General features: G+C 46.2%; 1 protein-coding gene across 3 annotated transcripts in view; it reads left to right on the top strand.

Annotated features, from left to right (window-relative positions):
* LOC139370147 (monocyte to macrophage differentiation factor 2-like) overlaps positions 1–13,202 on the top strand; it is a 53,272-nt gene extending 40,070 nt beyond the window's left edge. For all 3 annotated transcript variants that reach the window (XM_071109475.1, XM_071109473.1, XM_071109474.1), the window contains exons 4-7: positions 1,375–1,449; positions 5,282–5,383; positions 6,712–6,781; positions 12,289–13,202. In XM_071109475.1, coding sequence (XP_070965576.1) covers positions 1,375–1,449; positions 5,282–5,383; positions 6,712–6,781; positions 12,289–12,492 — 451 coding nt within the window. In that variant the 3' untranslated portion in view covers positions 12,493–13,202. The remainder of the gene's footprint in view (positions 1–1,374; positions 1,450–5,281; positions 5,384–6,711; positions 6,782–12,288) is intronic.
* The last annotated feature ends 9,771 nt before the right edge of the window (positions 13,203–22,973 follow it).

Here is a 22,973-nt window from a genome sequence, read left to right on the forward strand (position 1 = left end):
TTAACTGCCTACCGGGGAACAGTGGGTTAACTGCCTACCGGGGAACAGTGGGTTAACTGCCTACCGGGGAACAGTGGGTTAACTGCCTTGTTCAGGGGCAGAACGACAGATTTGTACCTTGTCAGTTCGGGGATTCTATCCAGCAACATTTCGATTACTGGCCCAACACTCTAACCACTAGGCTACCTGCCCACCTGTCTATAAGGTTAGGGATAGGTAGTGCATATGGTTAATGACAGCAGGTTGTATAATCAGGCTACCTGCCCACCTGTCTATAAGGTTAGGGATAGGTAGTGTATATGAGGGCAGCAGTATGTATAATCAGGCTACCTGCCCACCTGTCTATAAGGTTAGGGATAGGTAGTGCATATGGTTAATGGCAGCAGGTTGTATAATCAGGCTACCTGCCCACCTGTCTATAAGGTTAGGGATAGGTAGTGCATATGGTTAATGACAGCAGTATGTATAATCAGGCTACCTGCCCACCTGTCTATAAGGTTAGGGATAGGTAGTGCATATGGTTAATGACAGCAGTATGTATAATCAGGCTACCTGCCGACCTGTCTATAAGGTTAGGGATAGGTAGTGTATATGGTTAATGACAGCAGTATGTATAATCAGGCTACCTGCCCACCTGTCTATAAGGTTAGGGATAGGTAGTGTATATGGTTAATGACAGCAGGTTGTATAATCAGGCTACCTGCCCACCTGTCTATAAGGTTAGGGATAGGTAGTGTATATGGTTAATGGCAGCAGGTTGTATAATCAGGCTACCTGCCCACCTGTCTATAAGGTTAGGGATAGGTAGTGTATATGGTTAATGGCAGCAGTATGTATAATCAGGCTACCTGCCCACCTGTCTATAAGGTTAGGGATAGGTAGTGTATATGGTTAATGACAGCAGGTTGTATAATCAGGCTACCTGCCCACCTGTCTATAAGGTTAGGGATAGGTAGTGTATATGGTTAATGGCAGCAGTATGTATAATCAGGCTACCTGCCCACCTGTCTATAAGGTTAGGGATAGGTAGTGTATATGGTTAATGACAGCAGGTTGTATAATCAGGCTACCTGCCCACCTGTCTATAAGGTTAGGGATAGGTAGTGTATATGGTTAATGACAGCAGGTTGTATAATCAGGCTACCTGCCCACCTGTCTATAAGGTTAGGGATAGGTAGTGTATATGGTTAATGACAGCAGTATGTATAATCAGGCTACCTGCCCACCTGTCTATAAGGTTAGGGATAGGTAGTGTATATGGTTAATGACAGCAGGTTGTATAATCAGGCTACCTGCCCACCTGTCTATAAGGTTAGGGATAGGTAGTGTATATGAGGGCAGCAGTATGTATAATCATGTCCTGTGTCTCTCCAGGTCTGTGGAGCACTGTTTCCACATGTGTGACAGAATGGTGATCTATTTCTTCATAGCAGCCTCCTACGCCCCCTGGTGAGTCGGAGGTGCTGCCGCAGCCTCATTGTCTCACTAGACTACACTACTGTCTCTATAACTACACTACTGTCTGTCTATAATAAAGCGCTGCTCTGCCTTCTTAAACCACACTATCAACAAGGCAGGTCCTACAGGCCCTAGTTTCTACCTTCTTAACAGCACTATCAACAAGGCAGGTCCTACAGGCCCTAGTTTCTACCTTCTTAACAGCACTATCAACAAGGCAGGTCCTACAGGCCCTAGTTTCTACCTTCTTAACAGCACTATCAACAAGGCAGGTCCTACAGGCCCTAGTTTCTACCTTCTTAACAGCACTATCAACAAGGCAGGTCCTACAGGCCCTAGTTTCGACCTTCTTCACAACACTATCAACAAGACAGGTCCTACAGGCCCTAGTTTCGACCTTCTTCACAACACTATCAACAAGGCAGGTCCTACAGGCCCTAGTTTCGACCTTCTTCACAACACTATCAACAAGACAGGTCCTACAGGCCCTAGTTTCGACCTTCTTCACAACACTATCAACAAGACAGGTCCTACAGGCCCTAGTTTCGACCTTCTTCACAACACTATCAACAAGGCAGGTCCTACAGGCCCTAGTTTCTACCTTCTTAACAACACTATCAACAAGGCAGGTCCTAGTTTCTACCTTCTTCACAACACTATCAACAAGGCAGGTCCTACAGGCCCTAGTTTCTACCTTTTTTCACAACACTATCAACAAGACAGGTCCTACAGGCCATAGTTTTGTCGCTCCTTGACTACTGTTCAGTCACAAAAAAAGCACTTAGGATATTTGCAATTGGCTCAGAACAGGGCAGCACGGCTGGCCCTTGGATGTACACAGAGAGCTAATATTAATATTATGCATGACAATCTCTCCTGGCTAAAAGTGGAAGAGAGATTGACTTCATCACTACTTGTATTTGTGAGAGGTGTTGACATGTTGAAAGCACCGAGCTGTCTGTTTGAACTACTGGCACACAGCTCAGACATCCATGCATACCCCACAAGACATGCCACCAGAGGTCTCTTCACAGTCACCAAGTCCAGAACAGACTATGGGAGGCGCACAGTACTACATAGAGCCATGACTACATGGAACTCTATTCCACAGTACTACATAGAGCCATGACTACATGGAACTCTATTCCACAGTACTACATAGAGCCATGACTACATGGAACTCTATTCCACAGTACTACATAGAGACATGACTACATGGAACTCTATTCCACAGTACTACATAGAGCCATGACTACATGGAACTCTATTCCACAGTACTACATAGAGACATGACTACATGGAACTCTATTCCACAGTACTACATAGAGACATGACTACATGGAACTCTATTCCACATCAGGTAACTGATGCCAGCAGTAGAATTCGATAAAGCAGGTAGAATGGAACAGCGGGGACTGTGAAACAACACAAACATTGGCATACACACACACACACACACACACACACACACACACACGATAGCATACACACACACACACACACAATAGCATACGCACTATACACACACATACACATGGATTTAGTACTGTAGATATGTGGTAGTGGTGGAGTAGGATCCATAATAAACCCCAGGAAGAGTAGCTGCTGCCTTGGCAACAGGAACTAATGGGGATCCATAATAAACCCCAGGAAGAGTAGCTGCTGCCTTGGCAACAGGAACTAATGGGGATCCATAATAAACCCCAGGAAGATTAGCTGATGCCTTGGCACAGGATCTAATGGGGACCCATAATAAACCACAGGAAGAGTAGCTGCTTCCTTGGCAACAGGATCTAATGGGGATCCATAATAAACCCCAGGAAGAGTAGCTGCTGTCTTGGCAACAGGATCTAATGGGGATCCATAATAAACCCCAGGAAGAGTAGCTGCTGCCTTGGCAGGAACTAGGGGATCGATAATAAACCCCAGGAAGAGTAGCTGCTGCCTTGGCAGGAACTAGGGGATCGATAATAAACCCCAGGAAGAGTAGCTGCTGCCTTGACAGGAACTAGGGGATCGATAATAAACCCCAGGAAGAGTAGCTGCTGCCTTGGCAGGAACTAATGGGGATCCATAATAAACCCCAGGAAGAGTAGCTGCTGCCTTGGCAACAGGATCTAATGGGGATCCATAATAAACCACAGGAAGAGTAGCTGCTGCCTTGACAGGAACTAATGGGGATCCATAATAAACCCCAGGAAGAGTAGCTGCTGCCTTGGCAGGAACTAGGGGATCGATAATAAACCCCAGGAAGAGTAGCTGCTGCCTTGGCAGGAACTAGGGGATCGATAATAAACCCCAGGAAGAGTAGCTGCTGCCTTGACAGGAACTAGGGGATCGATAATAAACCCCAGGAAGAGTAGCTGCTGCCTTGGCAGGAACTAATGGGGATCCATAAAATAAATGTTTGACGAGCAGGTGTCCACATACTGTTGGTCATTTATTGTAAGGATAGTAATTTATCATTATAATATCTGTGACACCAGGCTACATGTATATATATAATAATCTATCATTATAATAACTGACTACAGCATCATATACTGGACTACACTAGTATGGACTACAGCATCATATACTGGACTACACTAGTATGGACTACAGCATCATATACTGGACTACACTAGTATGGACTACAGCATCATATACTGGACTACACTAGTATGGACTACAGCATCATATACTGGACTACACTAGTCTGGACTACAGCATCATGTACTGGACTACACTAGTCTGGACTACACTAGTCTGGACCACATCATAATGTACTGGACTACACTAGTCTGGACTACAGCATCATATACTGGACTACACTAGTCTGGACTACAGCATCATATACTGGACTACACTAGTCTGGACTACAGCATCATATACTGGACTACACTAGTCTGGACTACAGCATCATGTACTGGACTACACTAGTCTGGACTACAGCATCATATACTGGACTACACTATTCTGGACTACACTATTCTGGACTACACTAGTCTGGACTACAGCATCATATACTGGACTACACTAGTCTGGACTACAGCATCATATACTGGACTACACTAGTCTGGACTACAGCATCATATACTGGACTACACTATTCTGGACTACACTATTCTGGACTACACTAGTCTGGACTACACTAGTCTGGACCACATCATAATGTACTGGACTACACTAGTCTGGACTACAGCATCATATACTGGACTACACTAGTCTGGACTACAGCATCATATACTGGACTACACTAGTCTGGACTACAGCATCATATACTGGACTACACTAGTCTGGACTACAGCATCATGTACTGGACTACACTAGTCTGGACTACACTAGTCTGGACTACAGCATCATATACTGGACTACACTAGTCTGGACTACAGCATCATATACTGGACTACACTAGTCTGGACTACAGCATAATGTACTGGACTACACTAGTCTGGACTACAGCATCATATACTGGACTACACTAGTCTGGACTACACTAGTCTGGACTACAGCATCATAGTCTGGACTACAGCATCATAGTCTGGACTACAGCATCATAGTCTGGACTACAGCATCATAGTCTGGACTACACTAGCTCAGTTTGCCGAACTTGTGAACACGACGCCCTTGTTGTGTGTGTAGTCTGTTTTAAAGTGATGTGATATGTACCATGACGCCCTTGTTGTGTGTGTCGTCTGTTTTAAAGTTATGTGATATGTACCATGACGCCCTTGTTGTGTGTGTCGTCTGTTTTAAAGTGATGTGATATGTACCATGACGCCCTTGTTGTGTGTGTCGTCTGTTTTAAAGTGATGTAACATGTACCATGATTACTATCCAGGTTGAACCTGCGGGAGCTGGGACCCTGGACCTGTCACATGAGGTGGTTGGTCTGGGTGATGGCCTCTGTTGGAACCACATACGTCTTCTTCTTCCACGAGAGGTGAGGGGGGGGGGGGGGAGGGAGAGGTAACGTGGTTATGGTGGGGGGGGCATCTACGAGAGGTGAGGTGGGTATGGGGAGGGGGGGCTTCTACGAGAGGTGAGGTGGTTATGGGGAGGGGGGGCTTCTACGAGAGGTGAGGTGGTTATGGGGAGGGGGGGCTTCTACGAGAGGTGAGGTGGTTATGGGGAGGGGGGGGCTTCTACGAGAGGTGAGGTGGTTATGGGGAGGGGAGGGGGGGCTTCTACGAGAGGTGAGGTGGTTATGGGGAGGGGGGGGCTTCTACGAGAGGTGAGGTGGGTATGGGGGGAAGGCATCTACGAGAGGTAACGTGGTTATGGTGGGGGGGGCATCTACGAGAGGTGAGGTGGTTATGGTGGGGGGGGGGGGGAATCTACGAGAGGTGAGGTGGGTATGGGGGGGAGGCATCTACGAGAGGTAACGTGGTTATGGTGGGGGGGGGCATCTACGAGAGGTGAGGTGGTTATGGGGAGGGGGGGGGGGCTTCTACGAGAGGTGAGGTGGGTATGGGGGGGAGGCATCTACAAGAGGTAACGTGGTTATGGTGGGGGGGGGCATCTACGAGAGGTGAGGTGGGTATGGGGGGAGGCATCTACGAGAGGTAACGTGGTTATGGTGGGGGGGGGCATCTACGAGAGGTGAGGTGGTTATGGGGGGGGGGCATCTACGAGAGGTAACGTGGTTATGTGTGGGGGGGGGGGGGGGGGTGGTGTTTTCTTCCACGAGAGGTAACGTGTTTGTGGTGGGGGGGGGAGGGGGGGGCTTCTACGAGAGGTAACGTGGTTATGGGGGGGGGGGTGTTTTCTTCAATGAGAGGTAACATGTTTGTGGTGGGGGGTGGCTTCTACGAGAGGTAACATGTTTGTGTTGGGGGGGGTCTTCTCCCACGAGAGGTAACGTGTTTGTGGGTGATGTGGGGGGGTGTCTTCCCCCACGAGAGGTAACGTGTTTGTGGGTGATGTGGGGGGGTGTCTTCTTCCACGAGAGGTAACGTGTTTGTGGTGGGGGGGAGGGGTGTGTCTTCTCCCACGAGAGGTAAGAGGTCACAATACTCCACTCTGACCTTTTAACCCTGACTCTTGTGAGACCCTAAACCCTAACTATGTTCCTGACCTATATCTAACCTCCTCCTTCTCTCTTTCTCTCTCGCTCTTTCTCTCTCTCTCTCTGTCTCTCTCTCTGTCTCTCTCTGTGTCTCTCTGTGTCTCTCTCTGTCTCTGTCTCTCTCTCTCTCTCTGTCTCTCTCTCTCTCTCTCTCTCTCTCTCTCTGTCTCTCTCTCTGTCTCTCTCTGTCTCTATCTCTCCAGGTATAAGTTGATGGAACTGATCTGTTATACAGTGATGGGAGTGTTCCCAGCCTTGGTCATCCTGTCAATGGTGAGACACTTTTAGACATCAAACTCTAAAAATGCTCAAATCGGGGATATTGACTTGCATTGGTTTTTAGAGCACAAATGCAACAAAAAAAGTTAGCATTTTAAGAAGGTGGCCAGGTAAAGGTGGCCAGGTAAATCTAGCCAGGTAAAGGGGGCCAGGTAAAGGTGGCCAGGTAAAGGGGGCCAGGTAAAGGTGGCCAGGTAAAGGGGGCCAGGTAAAGGTGGGCAGGTAAAGGGGGCCAGGTAAAGGTGGCCAGGTAAAGGTGGCCAGGTAAAGGTGGCCAGGTAAAGGGGGCCAGGTAAAGGTGGGCAGGTAAAGGGGGCCAGGTAAAGGGGGCCAGGTGAAGGTGGGCAGGTAAAGGGGGCCAGGTAAAGGTGGCCAGGTAAAGGGGGGCAGGTTAATCTAGCCAGGTAAAGGTGGCCAGGTAAAGGGGGGCAGGTTAATCTAGCCAGGTAAAGGTGGCCAGGTAAAGGTGGCCAGGTAAAGGTGGCCAGGTAAAGGTGGCCAGGTAAATATATTCAGGTAAAGGTGGTCAGGTAAAGGGGGCCAGGTTAATCTATCCAGGTAAAGGTGGCCAGGTAAAGGGGGCCAGGTAAAGGTGGCCAGGTAAATCTAGTCAGGTAAAGGGGGCCAGGTAAAGGTGGCCAGGTTAATCTAGCCAGGTAAAGGGGGCCAGGTAAAGGTGGCCAGGTAAATCTAGCCAGGTAAAGGGGGCCAGGTAAAGGTGGCCAGGTAAATCTAGCCAGGTAAAGGTGGTCAGGTAAAGGTGGCCAGGTAAAGGGGGCCAGGTTAATCTAGCCAGGTAAAGGTGGCCAGGTAAAGGGGGCCAGGTAAAGGTGGCCAGGTAAATCTAGCCAGGTAAAGGGGGCCAGGTAAAGGTGGCCAGGTAAAGGGGGGCAGGTTAATCTAGCCAGGTAAAGGTGGCCAGGTAAAGGTGGCCAGGTAAAGGGGGCCAGGTAAAGGTGGCCAGGTAAAGGTGGCCAGGTAAAGGTGGCCAGGTAAAGGTGGCCAGGTAAATCTATTCAGGTAAAGGTGGTCAGGTAAAGGTGGCCAGGTAAAGGGGGCCAGGTTAATCTAGCCAGGTAAAGGTGTCCAGGTAAAGGGGGCCAGGTAAAGGTGGCCAGGTAAATCTAGCCAGGTAAAGGGGGCCAGGTAAAGGTGGCCAGGTTAATCTAGCCAGGTAAAGGGGGTCAGGTAAAGGTGGCCAGGTAAATCTAGCCAGGTAAAGGGGGCCAGGTAAAGGTGGCCAGGTAAATCTAGCCAGGTAAAGGGGGCCAGGTAAAGGTGGCCAGGTAAATCTAGCCAGGTAAAGGGGGCCAGGTAAAGGTGGCCAGGTAAAGGGGGCCAGGTAAAGGGGGCCAGGTAAAGGTGGCCAGGTAAAGGTGGCCAGGTAAATCTAGCCAGGTAAAGGGGGCCAGGTAAAGGTGGCCAGGTTAATCTAGCCAGGTAAAGGGGGCCAGGTAAAGGTGGCCAGGTAAAGGGGACCAGGTAAATCTAGCCAGGTAAAGGGTGCCAGGTAAAGGTGGCCAGGTAAAGGTGGCCAGGTAAAGGGGGCCAGGTAAATCTAGCCAGGTAAAGGGGACCAGGTAAATCTAGCCAGGTAAAGGGGGCCAGGTAAAGGGGGCCAGGTAAAGGGGGCCAGGTAAAGGTGGCCAGGTTAATCTAGCCAGGTAAAGGGGACCAGGTAAATCTAGCCAGGTAAAGGGGGCCAGGTAAAGGTGGCCAGGTTAATCTAGCCAGGTAAAGGGGACCAGGTAAATCTAGCCAGGTAAAGGTGGCCAGGTAAAGGGGGCCAGGTAAAGGGGGCCAGGTAAAGGTGGCCAGGTAAAGGTGGCCAGGTAAAGGTGGCCAGGTAAAGGGGGCCAGGTAAATCTAGCCAGGTAAAGGGGGCCAGGTAAAGGGGGCCAGGTAAAGGTGGCCAGGTAAAGGGGGCCAGGTAAAGGGGGCCAGGTAAATCTAGCCAGGTAAAGGGGGCCAGGTAAAGGGGGCCAGGTAAAGGGGGCCAGGTAAAGGAGGCCAGGTAAAGGTGGCCAGGTAAAGGGGGCCAGGTAAAGGTGGCCAGGTTAATCTAGCCAGATAAAGGGGGCCAGGTAAAGGGGGCCAGGTAAAGGTGGCCAGGTAAATCTAGTCAGGTAAAGGGGGCCAGGTAAAGGTGGCCAGGTTAATCTAGCCAGGTAAAGGGGGCCAGGTAAAGGTGGCCAGGTAAATCTAGCCAGGTAAAGGGGGCCAGGTAAAGGTGGCCAGGTAAATCTAGCCAGGTAAAGGTGGCCAGGTAAATCTAGCCAGGTAAAGGGGGCCAGGTAAAGGTGGCCAGGTAAATCTAGCCAGGTAAAGGTGGTCAGGTAAAGGTGGCCAGGTAAAGGGGGCCAGGTTAATCTAGCCAGGTAAAGGTGGCCAGGTAAAGGGGGCCAGGTAAAGGTGGCCAGGTAAATCTAGCCAGGTAAAGGGGGCCAGGTAAAGGTGGCCAGGTAAAGGGGGGCAGGTTAATCTAGCCAGGTAAAGGTGGCCAGGTAAAGGTGGCCAGGTAAAGGGGGCCAGGTAAAGGTGGCCAGGTAAAGGTGGCCAGGTAAAGGTGGCCAGGTAAAGGTGGCCAGGTAAATCTATTCAGGTAAAGGTGGTCAGGTAAAGGTGGCCAGGTAAAGGGGGCCAGGTTAATCTAGCCAGGTAAAGGTGTCCAGCTAAAGGGGGCCAGGTAAAGGTGGCCAGGTAAATCTAGCCAGGTAAAGGGGGCCAGGTAAAGGTGGCCAGGTTAATCTAGCCAGGTAAAGGGGGCCAGGTAAAGGTGGCCAGGTAAATCTAGCCAGGTAAAGGGGGCCAGGTAAAGGTGGCCAGGTAAATCTAGCCAGGTAAAGGGGGCCAGGTAAAGGTGGCCAGGTAAATCTAGCCAGGTAAAGGGGGCCAGGTAAAGGTGGCCAGGTAAAGGGGGCCAGGTAAAGGGGGCCAGGTAAAGGTGGCCAGGTAAAGGTGGCCAGGTAAATCTAGCCAGGTAAAGGGGGCCAGGTAAAGGTGGCCAGGTTAATCTAGCCAGGTAAAGGTGGCCAGGTAAAGGGGACCAGGTAAATCTAGCCAGGTAAAGGGTGCCAGGTAAAGGTGGCCAGGTAAAGGTGGCCAGGTAAAGGGGGCCAGGTAAATCTAGCCAGGTAAAGGGGACCAGGTAAATCTAGCCAGGTAAAGGGGGCCAGGTAAAGGGGGCCAGGTAAAGGGGGCCAGGTAAAGGTGGCCAGGTTAATCTAGCCAGGTAAAGGGGACCAGGTAAATCTAGCCAGGTAAAGGGGGCCAGGTAAAGGTGGCCAGGTTAATCTAGCCAGGTAAAGGGGACCAGGTAAATCTAGCCAGGTAAAGGTGGCCAGGTAAAGGGGGCCAGGTAAAGGGGGCCAGGTAAAGGTGGCCAGGTAAAGGTGGCCAGGTAAAGGTGGCCAGGTAAAGGGGGCCAGGTAAATCTAGCCAGGTAAAGGGGGCCAGGTAAAGGGGGCCAGGTAAAGGTGGCCAGGTAAAGGGGGCCAGGTAAAGGGGGCCAGGTAAATCTAGCCAGGTAAAGGGGGCCAGGTAAAGGGGGCCAGGTAAAGGGGGCCAGGTAAAGGAGGCCAGGTAAAGGTGGCCAGGTAAAGGGGGCCAGGTAAAGGTGGCCAGGTTAATCTAGCCAGGTAAAGGGGGCCAGGTAAAGGGGGCCAGGTAAAGGGGGCCAGGTAAAGGTGGCCAGGTAAAGGTGGCCAGGTTAATCTAGCCAGGTAAAGGGGGCCAGGTAAAGGGGGCCAGGTAAAGGTGGCCAGGTAAAGGTGGCCAGGTAAAGGGGGCCAGGTTAATCTAGCCAGGTAAAGGGGGCCAGGTTAATCTAGCCAGGTAAAGGGGGCCAGGTTAATCTAGCCAGGTAAAGGGGGGCAGGTTAATCTAGCCAGGTAAAGGGGGCCAGGTTAATCTAGCCAGGTAAAGGGGGCCAGGTTAATCTAGCCAGGTAAAGGGGGCCAGGTAAAGGTGGCCAGGTAAAGGGGGCCAGGTTAATCTAGCCAGGTAAAGGTGGCCAGGTTAATCTAGCCAGGTAAAGGGGGCCAGGTAAATCTAGCCAGGTAAAGGGGGCCAGGTAAAGGGGGCCAGGTAAATCTAGCCAGGTAAAGGTGGCCAGGTAAAGGGGGCCAGGTAAAGGTGGCCAGGTAAAGGTGGCCAGGTAAAGTGGGCCAGGTAAAGGGGGCCAGGTAAAGGTGGCCAGGTAAAGGTGGCCAGGTAAAGGTGGCCAGGTAAAGTTAGCCAGGTAAAGTTAGCCAGGTAAAGGTGGCCAGGTAAAGGTGGCCAGGTAAAGTGGGCCAGGTTAATCTAGCCAGGTAAAGGTGGCCAGGTAAAGGTGGCCAGGTAAAGTTAGCCAGGTAAAGGTGGCCAGGTAAAGGTGGCCAGGTAAAGGTGGCCAGGTAAATCTAGCCAGGTAAAGGTGGCCAGGTAAAGGTAGCCAGGTAAAGGTAGCCAGGTAAAGGTAGCCAGGTAAAGGTGGCCAGGTAAAGGGGGCCAGGTAAAGGTGGCCAGGTAAAGGTGGCCAGGTAAAGGTAGCCAGGTAAATCTAGCCAGGTAAAGGTGGCCAGGTAAAGGTGGCCAGGTAAATGTAGCCAGGTAAAGGGGGCCAGGTAAAGGGGGCCAGGTAAAGGTGGCCAGGTAAAGGTGGCCAGGTAAAGGGGGCCAGGTAAATGTGGCCAGGTAAATGTGGCCAGGTAAAGGGGGCCAGGTAAATCTAGCCAGGTAAAGGTGGCCAGGTAAAGGAAACCAAAGCACGGAATGCTTTCTCTTGTCCGTAGACTGCTTACTGGGACAGAACCATTATGTTATAATCATAATAACACATGGGACTTTCTCTTGTCCCCGTAGACTGCTTACTGGGACAGAACCAGTATGTTATAATCATAATAACACATGGGACTTTCTCTTGTCCGTAGACTGCTTACTGGGACAGAACCAGTATGTTATAATCATAATAACGCATGGGACTTTCTCTTGTCCGTAGACTGCTTACTGGGACAGAACCAGTATGTTATAATCATAATAACGCATGGGGCTTTTAAATAACTTTTTAAGGACCCCGAAGTCTCTTTACAATTGTAGAAATGAAACTAAAAAAAACAGTAATCAAAACAACACAACACAAGGCTAAACAGAAACAAAGAGAATGGTTGTATGGTAATTGAATGGCTCAAGTCAAAACAACACAACACAAGGCTAAACAGAAACAAAGAGAATGGTTGTATGGTAATTGAATGGCTCAAGTCAAAACAACACAACACAAGGCACAGAAACAAAGAGAATGGTTGTATGGTAATTGAATGGCTCAAGTCAAAACAACACAACACAAGGCACAGAAACAAAGAGAATGGTTGTATGGTAATTGAATGGCTCAAGTCAAAACAACACAACACAAGGCACAGAAACAAAGAGAATGGTTGTATGGTAATTGAATGGTAATGGCTCAAGGTAGGGAAAGAGTGTGGTGGATCAGTGGATTAACTTTCACCCTTGTTGTCCCCCTGTAGCCAGACCGCGAGGGGCTGTGGGAGTTGTTAGTGGGCGGTGCCTGTTACTGTCTGGGCATGGTGTTCTTCAAGAGTGATGGCCTCGTCCCATTCGCCCATGCCATCTGGCACCTGTTTGTTGCCATGGGAGCAGGTGTCCATTACTACGCCATCTACCGGTACCTCTACACGCCAGCAGCCAATCAGATGAAGACATCCAGATGACACACGGAGACCGGGGGCGAGGGGTGATGACATCACAGGACGTTGAAGGAAGGAGTGGACTTGTGAAGAAGTGATGTCAAGAAAGGAGGGATGGAGAGATGAGAATAGAACCATAGCAACGTGGAGAGATGAGAATAGAACCATAGCAACGTGGAGAGATGAGAATAGAACCATAGCAACGTGGAGAGATGAGAATAGAACCATAGCAACGTGGAGAGATGAGAATAGAACCATAGCAATGTGGAGAGGTGACAATAGAACCATAGCAACATGGAGAGATGAGAATAGAACCATAGCAACGTGGAGAGATGAGAATAGAACCATAGCAACATGGAGAGATGAGAATAGAACCATAGCAACGTGGAGAGATGAGAATAGAACCATAGCAACGTGGAGAGATGAGAATAGAACCATAGCAATGTGGAGAGGTGACAATAGAACCATAGCAACATGGAGAGATGAGAATAGAACCATAGCAACGTGGAGAGATGAGAATAGAACCATAGCAACATGGAGAGATGAGAATAGCAACGTGGAGAGATATTTTTTACATTTCACTTTTATTTAACCAGGTAGGCCAGTTGAGAACAAGTTGAGAACAGTTGAGAACAAGTTCTCATTTACAACTGCGACATGGCCAAGATAAAGCTTGCAGTACGACAAAAACAACAACACGGAGATGAGAATAGAACCATAGAAACATGGGGAGATCACTGGTTTATGTGTCCTAGACAGACAGGATGTAAATGACTAGTTTATGTGTCCTGGACAGACTGGATGTAGATCACTGGTTTATGTGTCCTGGACAGACAGGATGTAGATCACTGGTTTATGTGTCCTGGACAGACAGGATGTAGATCACTGGATGTTGGTCACTGGTTTATGTGTCCTGGACAGACAGGATGTAGATCACTGGTTTATGTGTCCTGGACAGACAGGATGTTGATCACTGGTTTATGTGTCCTGGACAGACTGGATGTAGATCACTGGTTTATGTGTCCTGGACAGACAGGATGTAGATCACTGGTTTATGTGTCCTGGACAGACTGGATGTAGATCACTGGTTTATGTGTCCTGGACAGACTGGATGTAGATCACTGGTTTATGTGTCCTGGACAGACTGGATGTAGATCACTGGTTTATGTGTCCTGGACAGACAGGATGTAGATCACTGGATGTTGGTCACTGGTTTATGTGTCCTGGACAGACAGGATGTAAAGTTAGTTATGTAACCCTCCAGTGTAGTGTAGTGTAGTGTGCGTGGTAGAGTAGTCTAGAAATGACAGATGGTGAAGGTGTTTCTCCTGATTGTACTACTAATACATTCCAGTCTAGTGCAGGTATTATCCTACTACAGCCATTATTACTATTATTGTTATTATTATTACAACAATTGTTGTTATTATTATTGTTATTATTATTATTATTATAATTACATTCCAGACTAGTGCAGGTATTATCCTATTACAGCCATTATTACTATTATTGTTATTATTACTATTATTATAATTACATTCCAGACTAGTGCAGGTATTATCCTACTACAGCCATTATTACTATTATTGTTATTATTATTACTATTATTATAATTACATTCCAGACTAGTGCAGGTATTATCCTATTACAGCCATTATTACTACTACCATCATTATTATTATTATACTATTGTTACTGTTATTATTTGTACTATTATTAGTTTTTACTACTATTATTACTATTATTATTATAGTTATTATTACTATATTACTGTTATTACTTTTTAATAGTACTAGTATTACTGTTACTATTATTACTATTTCTAATAGTATTATTATTATAGTTATTAGAACTAGTATTACTGTTACTATTATTACTCTTTCTAATAGTATTATTATTATACTTATTAGAACTAGTATTACTGTTACTATTATTACTATTTCTAATAGTACTATTATTATACTTATTAGAACTAGTATTACTGTTACTATTATTACTATTTCTAATAGTATTATTATTATAGTTATTAGAACTAGTATTACTGTTACTATATTACTATTTCTAATAGTATTATTATTGTAGTTATTAGAACTAGTATTACTGTTACTATTATTACTATTTCTAATAGTATTATTATTATAGTTATTAGAACTAGTATTACTGTTACTATTATTACTATTTATAATAGTATTATTATTGTAGTTATTAGAACTAGTATTACTGTTACTATTATTACTCTTTCTAATAGTATTATTATTATACTTATTAGAACTAGTATTACTGTTACTATTATTACTATTTCTAATAGTATTATTATTATACTTATTAGAACTAGTATTACTGTTACTATTATTACTATTTCTAATAGTATTATTATTATACTTATTAGAACTAGTATTACTGTTACTATTATTACTATTTCTAATAGTATTATTATTATACTTATTAGAACTAGTATTACTGTTACTATTATTACTCTTGTTAATAGTACTATTATTACTGTTACTATTATTACTCTTTCTAATAGTATTATTATTACTGCAGTTATAATTACTATATTATCGTTACTATTATTACTAATTTAATAGTATTATTATTAGAATTATTATTACTATATTACTTTCTAATAGTATTATTATTATAATTATTAGAACTAGTATTACTGTTACTATTATTACTAATTTAATAGTATTATTATTATAGTTATTATTACTATATTACTTTTTAATAGTATTATTGTTACTAGTATTATTATTAGTGATGCACCGATATGACATTTTTGGCCAATATTTTCCTAGTTAAATAAAGGTTACACACACACACACACACACACACACACCCCACACTGTTGGCATTGAGGTATGTCCCTATTACTAGTAAATGTGATCAAAACCTTATTTCTTTCACTTACTTGCTGTGCTGTTTCATTGTTCATTTGTTCAGTCATTTCCTTTTTTATTTGATTTATTTCACCTTTATTTAACCAGGTAGGCCATGATGTCATAATGATAGTTTAACCAGGTAGGCCATGATGTCATAATGATAGTTTAACCAGGTAGGCCATGATGTCATAATGATAGTTTAACCAGGTAGGCCATGATGTCATAATGATAGTTTAATAACAACACATAGAACACACACAACACATAGAACACATCCCCCCCCCCCCCCCATCTTTATTTAACCAGGTAGGCCATGATGTCATAATGATAGTTTAACCAGGTAGGCCATGATGTCATAATGATAGTTTAACCAGGTAGGCCATGATGTCATAATGATAGTTTAATAACAACACATAGAACACACACAACACATAGAACACATTCCCCCCCCCCCCCCCCCCATCTTTATTTAACCAGGTAGGCCATGATGTCATAATGATAGTTTAACCAGGTAGGCCATGATGTCATAATGATAGTTTAATAACAACACATAGAACACACACAACACATATAACACATTCCCCCCCCCCCCCCCCCATCTTTATTTAACCAGGTAGGCCATGATGTCATAATGATAGTTTAACCAGGTAGGCCATGATGTCATAATGATAGTTTAATAACAACACATAGAACACACACAACACATAGAACACATTCCCCCCCCCCCATCTTTATTTAACCAGGTAGGCCATGATGTCATAATGATAGTTTAACCAGGTAGGCCATGATGTCATAATGATAGTTTAATAACAACACATAGAACACACACAACACATAGAACACATTCCCCCCCCCCCCATCTTTATTTAACCAGGTAGGCCATGATGTCATAATGATAGTTTAACCAGGTAGGCCATGATGTCATAATGATAGTTTAACAACAACACATAGAACACACACAACACATAGAACACATTCCCCCCCCCCCCCCCATCTTTATTTAACCAGGTAGGCCATGATGTCATAATGATAGTTTAACCAGGTGGCCATGATGTCATAATGATAGTTTAATAACAACACATAGAACACACACAACACATAGAACACATTCCCCCCCCCCCCCATCTTTATTTAACCAGGTAGGCCATGATGTCATAATGATAGTTTAACCAGGTAGGCCATGATGTCATAATGATAGTTTAACCAGGGAGGCCAGTTGAGAACAAGTTCTCATTTACAACTGCGACCTGGCCAAGATAAAGCAAAGCAATGCGACACAAACAACAACACAGAGTTACACATAAACAAACGTACAGTCAATAACACAATATAACAAATGCTACAGGTGGGTGTTGCTATGGTGACCAGTGAGCTGAGATAAGGCGGGGCTTTACCTAGCAAAGACTTATAGATGACCTGGAGCCAGTGGGTTTGGCGACGAGTATGTAGCGAGGGCCAGAGACAGCATACAGGTCACAGTGGTGGGTGGTATATGGGGCTTTGGTGACAAAACGGATGGCACTGTGATAGACTGCATACAATTTTCTGAGTAGAATGTCGGAGGCTATTTTGTAAATGACATCGCCGAAGTCGAGGATCGGTAGGATAGTCAGTTTAACGAGGCTATGTTTGACAGCGTGAGTGAAGCATGTTTGTTACGAAATAGTAAGCCAATTCTAGATTTAATTTTGGATTGGAGATGTTTAATGTTGAGTCTGGAAGGAGAGTTTACAGTCTAACCAGACACCTAGGTATTTGTAGTTGTCCACATATTCAACCACTGGGTTAGTTAGGTGACCTGGGTTAGGTCAGACATGTTGACCCCTCTGGGTCCCCAGGACCAGGAACCACTGGGTTAGTTAGGTGACCTGGGTTAGGTCAGACATGTTGACCCCTCTGGGTCCCCAGGACCAGGAACCACTGGGTTAGTTAGGTGACCTGGGTCTAGAAGGCCCCTCTGATGATTTAGAAACAGACAGTGTGGATGTTATAATGTCTCAATGTGTTTGCTCACTTCAATAGTGTCTTTGGTTATTCTCAGAGGATCTGAGAGGAATGTCATCAATACTATTATACTTCTGTATATTATTATGTTGTCGTATTCCAGGACATGACCTCTCCTGCCCTTCGCCCCTCTGATGTCCTTTATTCTGACAGCAGGAGAAAGCCCTTCCCAACCACTGATCTGTCAGCAGCAGAAAGCCCTTCCCAACCACTGATCTGTCAGCAGCAGAAAGCCCTTCCCAACCACTGATCTGTCAGCAGCAGAAAGCCCTTCCCAACCACTGATCTGACAGCAGTGGAAAGCCCTTTACAACCACTGATCTGACAGCAGAAGAAAGCCCTTCCCAACCACTGATCTGACAGCAGGAGAAAGCCCTTCCCAACCACTGATCTGACAGCAGCTGAAAGCCCTTCCCAACCACTGATCTGACAGCAGGAGAAAGCCCTTCCCTCCTGACCCTGACACAGTGACCTCCTGACCCTCCTGACCCTGACACAGTGACCTCCTGACCCTGACACAGTGACCTCCTGACCCTGACACAGTGACCCCCCCCCCCCCCCGACCTCGGACTTCTGTGTTTTATAGCACAGTGACCACGGTGACCTCCTGACCCTGACACAGTGACCCCCCCGACCTCACACTGCTGTGTTTTATAGCACAGTGACCACGGTGACCTCCTGACCCTGACACAGTGACCCCCCCGACCTCACACTGCTGTGTTTTATAGCACAGTGACCACGGTGACCTCCTGACCCTGACACAGTGACCACGGTGACCTCCTGACCCTGACACAGTGACCCCCCCCCGACCTCACACTGCTGTGTTTTATAGCACAGTGACCACGGTGACCTCCTGACCCTGACACAGTGACCCCCCCCCGACCTCACACTGCTGTGTTTTATAGCACAGTGACCACGGTGACCTCCTGACCCTGACACAGTGACCTCCTGACCCTGACACAGTGACCCCCCGACCTCACACTGCTGTGTTTTATAGCACAGTGACCACAGTGACCTCCTGACCCTGACACAGTGACCCCCCCCCCGACCTCACACTGCTGTGTTTTATAGCGCAGTGACCACGGTGACCTCCTGACCCTGACACAGTGACCCCCCCGACCTCACACTGCTGTGTTTTATAGCACAGTGACCACGGTGACCTCCTGACCCTGACACAGTGACCACCCCGACCTCGGACTTTTGTGTTTACACAGACAGTATTGTAACACGGATGTAACATTAAAACACATAGGCCTAGGTAACATGGTAACATGTATGTAACATGTATGTGCTCTGCTGTAGGAGCACACTATCCTGTAGTGTTCTGAGCCCCCCCCAAACCCCCACCCTCCGCACCTCCAGATTCAGAAATGGCACCCTATTCCCAATATAGTGCACTACTTTCTTTTGATATGCGGGAGACCACTGAGTTAGAATCGCCGCCTGTCGCAGAACCCTCGCTCTGTTGCTATGGCGATGCCCTAAATAATCTAGGGTACCAAAACCCCGCCCCTCCTTCCCTCCACTGCTCTCCAGAATAGATACCTCGTCTCCTCTGTCACGTCTTGTTGTTTCTTCTCCCCGGTGTCGTTAAACCGGCGTTCCTGATTAATGTGGTTAATATGTTGTTGTTGTTGTTGTTGTTGTTGTGATTCCGATTTGTTGTTATTATTCTATTTCAGCATCGCTCTTTAAACGATGAGTCAGTTTGTGAATGAACTGGCTGACAACAACTGACCAATCACACGTCAGACTGGGAGACGTACGCTGACCAATCACACGTCAGACTGGGAGACGTACGCTGACCAATCACACGTCAGACTGGGAGACGTACGCTGACCAATCACACGTCAGAATAGGAGACGTACGCTGACCAATCACGTGTCAGACTAGGAGACGTACGCTGACCAATCACACGTCAGAATAGGAGACGTACGCTGACCAATCACACGTCAGACTAGGAGACGTACGCTGACCAATCACACGTCAGAATAGGAGACGTACGCTGACCAATCACACGTCAGACTAGGAGACGTACGCTGACCAATCACACGTCAGAATAGGAGACGTACGGTTGATCACCAGTTTGGGATGGTATAGACTGCTCTTAATGCTGCAGTCTGTAATTTAGCTCGTCCCCCTTGTGGTCACAGGACGAAATGCACAAACAATCAACACTCAAAACGAAACATATTAAGCCAATCGATGTATAGACTCGTGAAGAACCTCTGTTTACAAACAATGGTTGGTTTCAGAGTGTCAGTAGGGAGCTAACAGAGTGTTCTACTGCCACAGAGAGACTGGTGTTCTCCAGCCCTTATCATAGACAGACCATAGAGGTGTTATAGACAGGTTATAGACAGACTGGTGTTCTCCAGCCCTTATCATAGACAGACCATAGAGGTGTTATAGACAGGTTACAGACAGACTGGTGTTCTCCAGCCCTTATCATAGACAGACCATAGAGGTGTTATAGACAGACTGGTGTTCTCCAGCCCTTATAACGGACGGTTATTACACTTCATAGACAGGTCATAGACGTGTCATAGACGGGGTCATAGACAGGTCATAGACGTGTCATAGACAGGTCATAGATGTGTCATAGACAGGTCATAGATGGGTCATAGAGGTGTCAGACAGGTCATAGAGGTGTCAGACAGGTCATAGAGGTGTCATAGACGGGTCATAGAGGTGTCATAGATGGGTCATAGAGGTGTCATAGATGGGTCATAGAGGTGTCATAAACAGGTCATAGAGGTGTCATAGAGGTGTCATAGACAGGTCATAGAGGTGTCATAGACGGGTCATAGAGGTGTCATAGACAGGTCACAGAGGTATCATAGATGGGTCATAGAGGTGTCATAGACAGGTCATAGAGGTGTCATAGATGGGTCATAGAGGTGTCATAGACAGGTCATAGAGGTGTCATAGATGGGTCATAGAGGTGTCGTAGACAGGTCATAGAGGTGTCATAGATGGGTCATAGAGGTGTCATAGATGGGTCATAGAGGTGTCATAGACGGGTCATAGAGGTGTCATAGAGGTGTCATAGAGGTGTCATAGATAGGTCATAGAGGTGTCATAGATGGGTCATAGAGGTGTCATAGAGGTGTCATAGACGGGTCATAGACAGGTCATAGACGGGTCATAGAGGTGTCATAGACAGGTCATAGATGGGTCATAGAGGTGTCATAGATGGGTCATAGAGGTGTCATAGACAGGTCATAGACGGGTCATAGAGGTGTCATAGACAGGTCATAGAGGTGTCATAGACCGTTAATAGACCGGTCATAGAAAGGTTATAGACAGGTCATAGAGGTGTCATAGACAGGTCATAGAGGTGTCATAGACCGTTAATAGACCGGTCATAGAAAGGTTATAGACAGGTCATAGAGGTGTCATAGACCGTTAATAGACCGGTCATAGAGAGGTTATAGACAGGTCATAGAGGTGTCATAGACCGTTCATAGACAGACCATAGAGGTGTCATAGACTGTTCATAGACAGGTCATAGAGAGGTTATAGACAGATCATAGACAGGTCATAGAGGTGTCATAGACAGGTCATATATAGGTTATAGACAGGTCATAGATGTGTCATAGACAGCTCATAGAGGTGTCATAGACAGATCATAGATAGGTTATAGACAGGTCATAGACAGGTCATAGAGGTGTCATAGACAGCTCATAGAGGTGTCATAGACAGCTCATAGAGGTGTCATCGATAGAGCTACCATACGTTTGTCAGATCTGTATTATGTATCTCATAGATCAGCCATGTTTTAGAGCACATAGGCAGGTTAACATGTTACAGAACTATAAAAGACTCGTTATGAACAGGTAATAACTGGTCTACGGCACTGAGAGTCTGTCTCTACTGCCACAACACCACATCTGTTATACCATGACATAAGTATGTTATGAACATGCTATGAACATGTTATAGATGCTTAATAAGGGTAGTCGTCAGTCTCTCTACTGCCACAACACCACACTTGTTATATACCATGACATAAGTATGTTATGAACATGCTATGAACATGTTATAGATGCTTAATAAGGGTAGTCGTCAGTCTCTCTACTGCCACAACACCACACCTGTTATACCATGACATAAGTGTGTTATGAACATGTTATGAACATGTTATAGATGCTTAATAAGGGTAGTAGTCAGTCTCTCTACTGCCACAACACCACACCTGTTATACCATGACATAAGTGTGTTATGAACATGTTATAGATGCTTAATAAGGGTAGTTGTCAGTCTCTCTACTGCCACAACACCACATCTGTTATACCATGACATAAGTATGTTATGAACATGCTATGAACATGTTATAGATGCTTAATAAGGGTAGTCGTCAGTCTCTCTACTGCCACAACACCACACCTGTTATACCATGACATAAGTGTGTTACAAACATGTTATAAATGTTTAATAAGGGTAGTAGTCAGTCTCTCTACTGCCACAACACTGCCTCAGACGTTGCCATGGATGTGTTTTCTAATGTAAATAAGTCACTCCCACTTTCTACACCGCCCATGGGCCTTTATAAACCCTCTTCACCCTCTTCACAGGAGCTCTATAACAGCCTGCATTACTACTCAATACGTAGTGGTTATAAGTGTTTATAATGCTATAAGTGTTTCTGTGGAGCTGGCCATTGGGCTTGGACTACCATCTACAGAGAGCAGGGTTTTGATTCCACCAAGCAGTAACACACCTGATGATTCTACTTGTCAAAATCTTTGATTTAATATTACTGTGATGACGATGATGATGATGATGATGATGTGTTTTCTATGTGTCTGTAATTTTAATAACAAGCTTTTATATCAGTGAGATTCAGTCTACTGTGGTTATTATGTCTGTGTCTCTCTCTGTCTGTCTGTCTGTCTGTCTGTCTGTCTGTCTGTCTGTTTCCTACCTGTTTGTTCTATGTGCCTGTCACTGTGGGCAACAGTTTGAGGAAGGCCCTTTCCTGTTTCAGCAGGACAATGCCCCTGTGCACAAAACAGAAATGGTTTATTGAGATCAGTGTGGAAGAACTTGGCTAGCCTGCACAGAGCCCTGCCCTCAACCCTTTGAACTGAACACCTTTGGGATGAATTGGAACGTCGACTGCGAGCCAGGTCTAATCGCCCCCCAACATCAGTGCCCGACCTCACTAATGCCCTTGTGGCTGAATGGAAGCAAGTCCCCACAGCAATGTTCCAACATCTAGTAGAAAGCCTTCCCGAAAGAGTGGAGGCTGTTAAAGGAGCAATGTTCCAACATCTAGTGCCTTCCCGAAAGAGTGGAGGCTGTTATTATGGCAGCAAAAGGAGGGATCACCTCCCTATTAACACCCATGATTTTGGAATGAGATGTTCTACGAGCCCTGTAATTGTACCAATCTTTATGATCCGCCAGAGGGCGCCGTTTCACTGCATTAAGTTCAGTCTGCTGCTCCGCCGCCTTCAGATTCAGAATGACAATGCTCTGTTGGTGTGAGCAAACATTCAATACCGTACGGTAATTCATTGATTACTTTAATATGCTACGAGGGGGGGAGGGGGTCAAGAACTTTCGAATCTTTCTGAAGACGCATCGAACTAGTTGAGATGATTTAGCATCTTA

The sequence above is a fragment of the Oncorhynchus clarkii genome, chromosome 17 (genome assembly GCF_045791955.1).
Source record: "Oncorhynchus clarkii lewisi isolate Uvic-CL-2024 chromosome 17, UVic_Ocla_1.0, whole genome shotgun sequence".
Taxonomy (NCBI): Eukaryota; Metazoa; Chordata; class Actinopteri; order Salmoniformes; family Salmonidae; genus Oncorhynchus; species Oncorhynchus clarkii.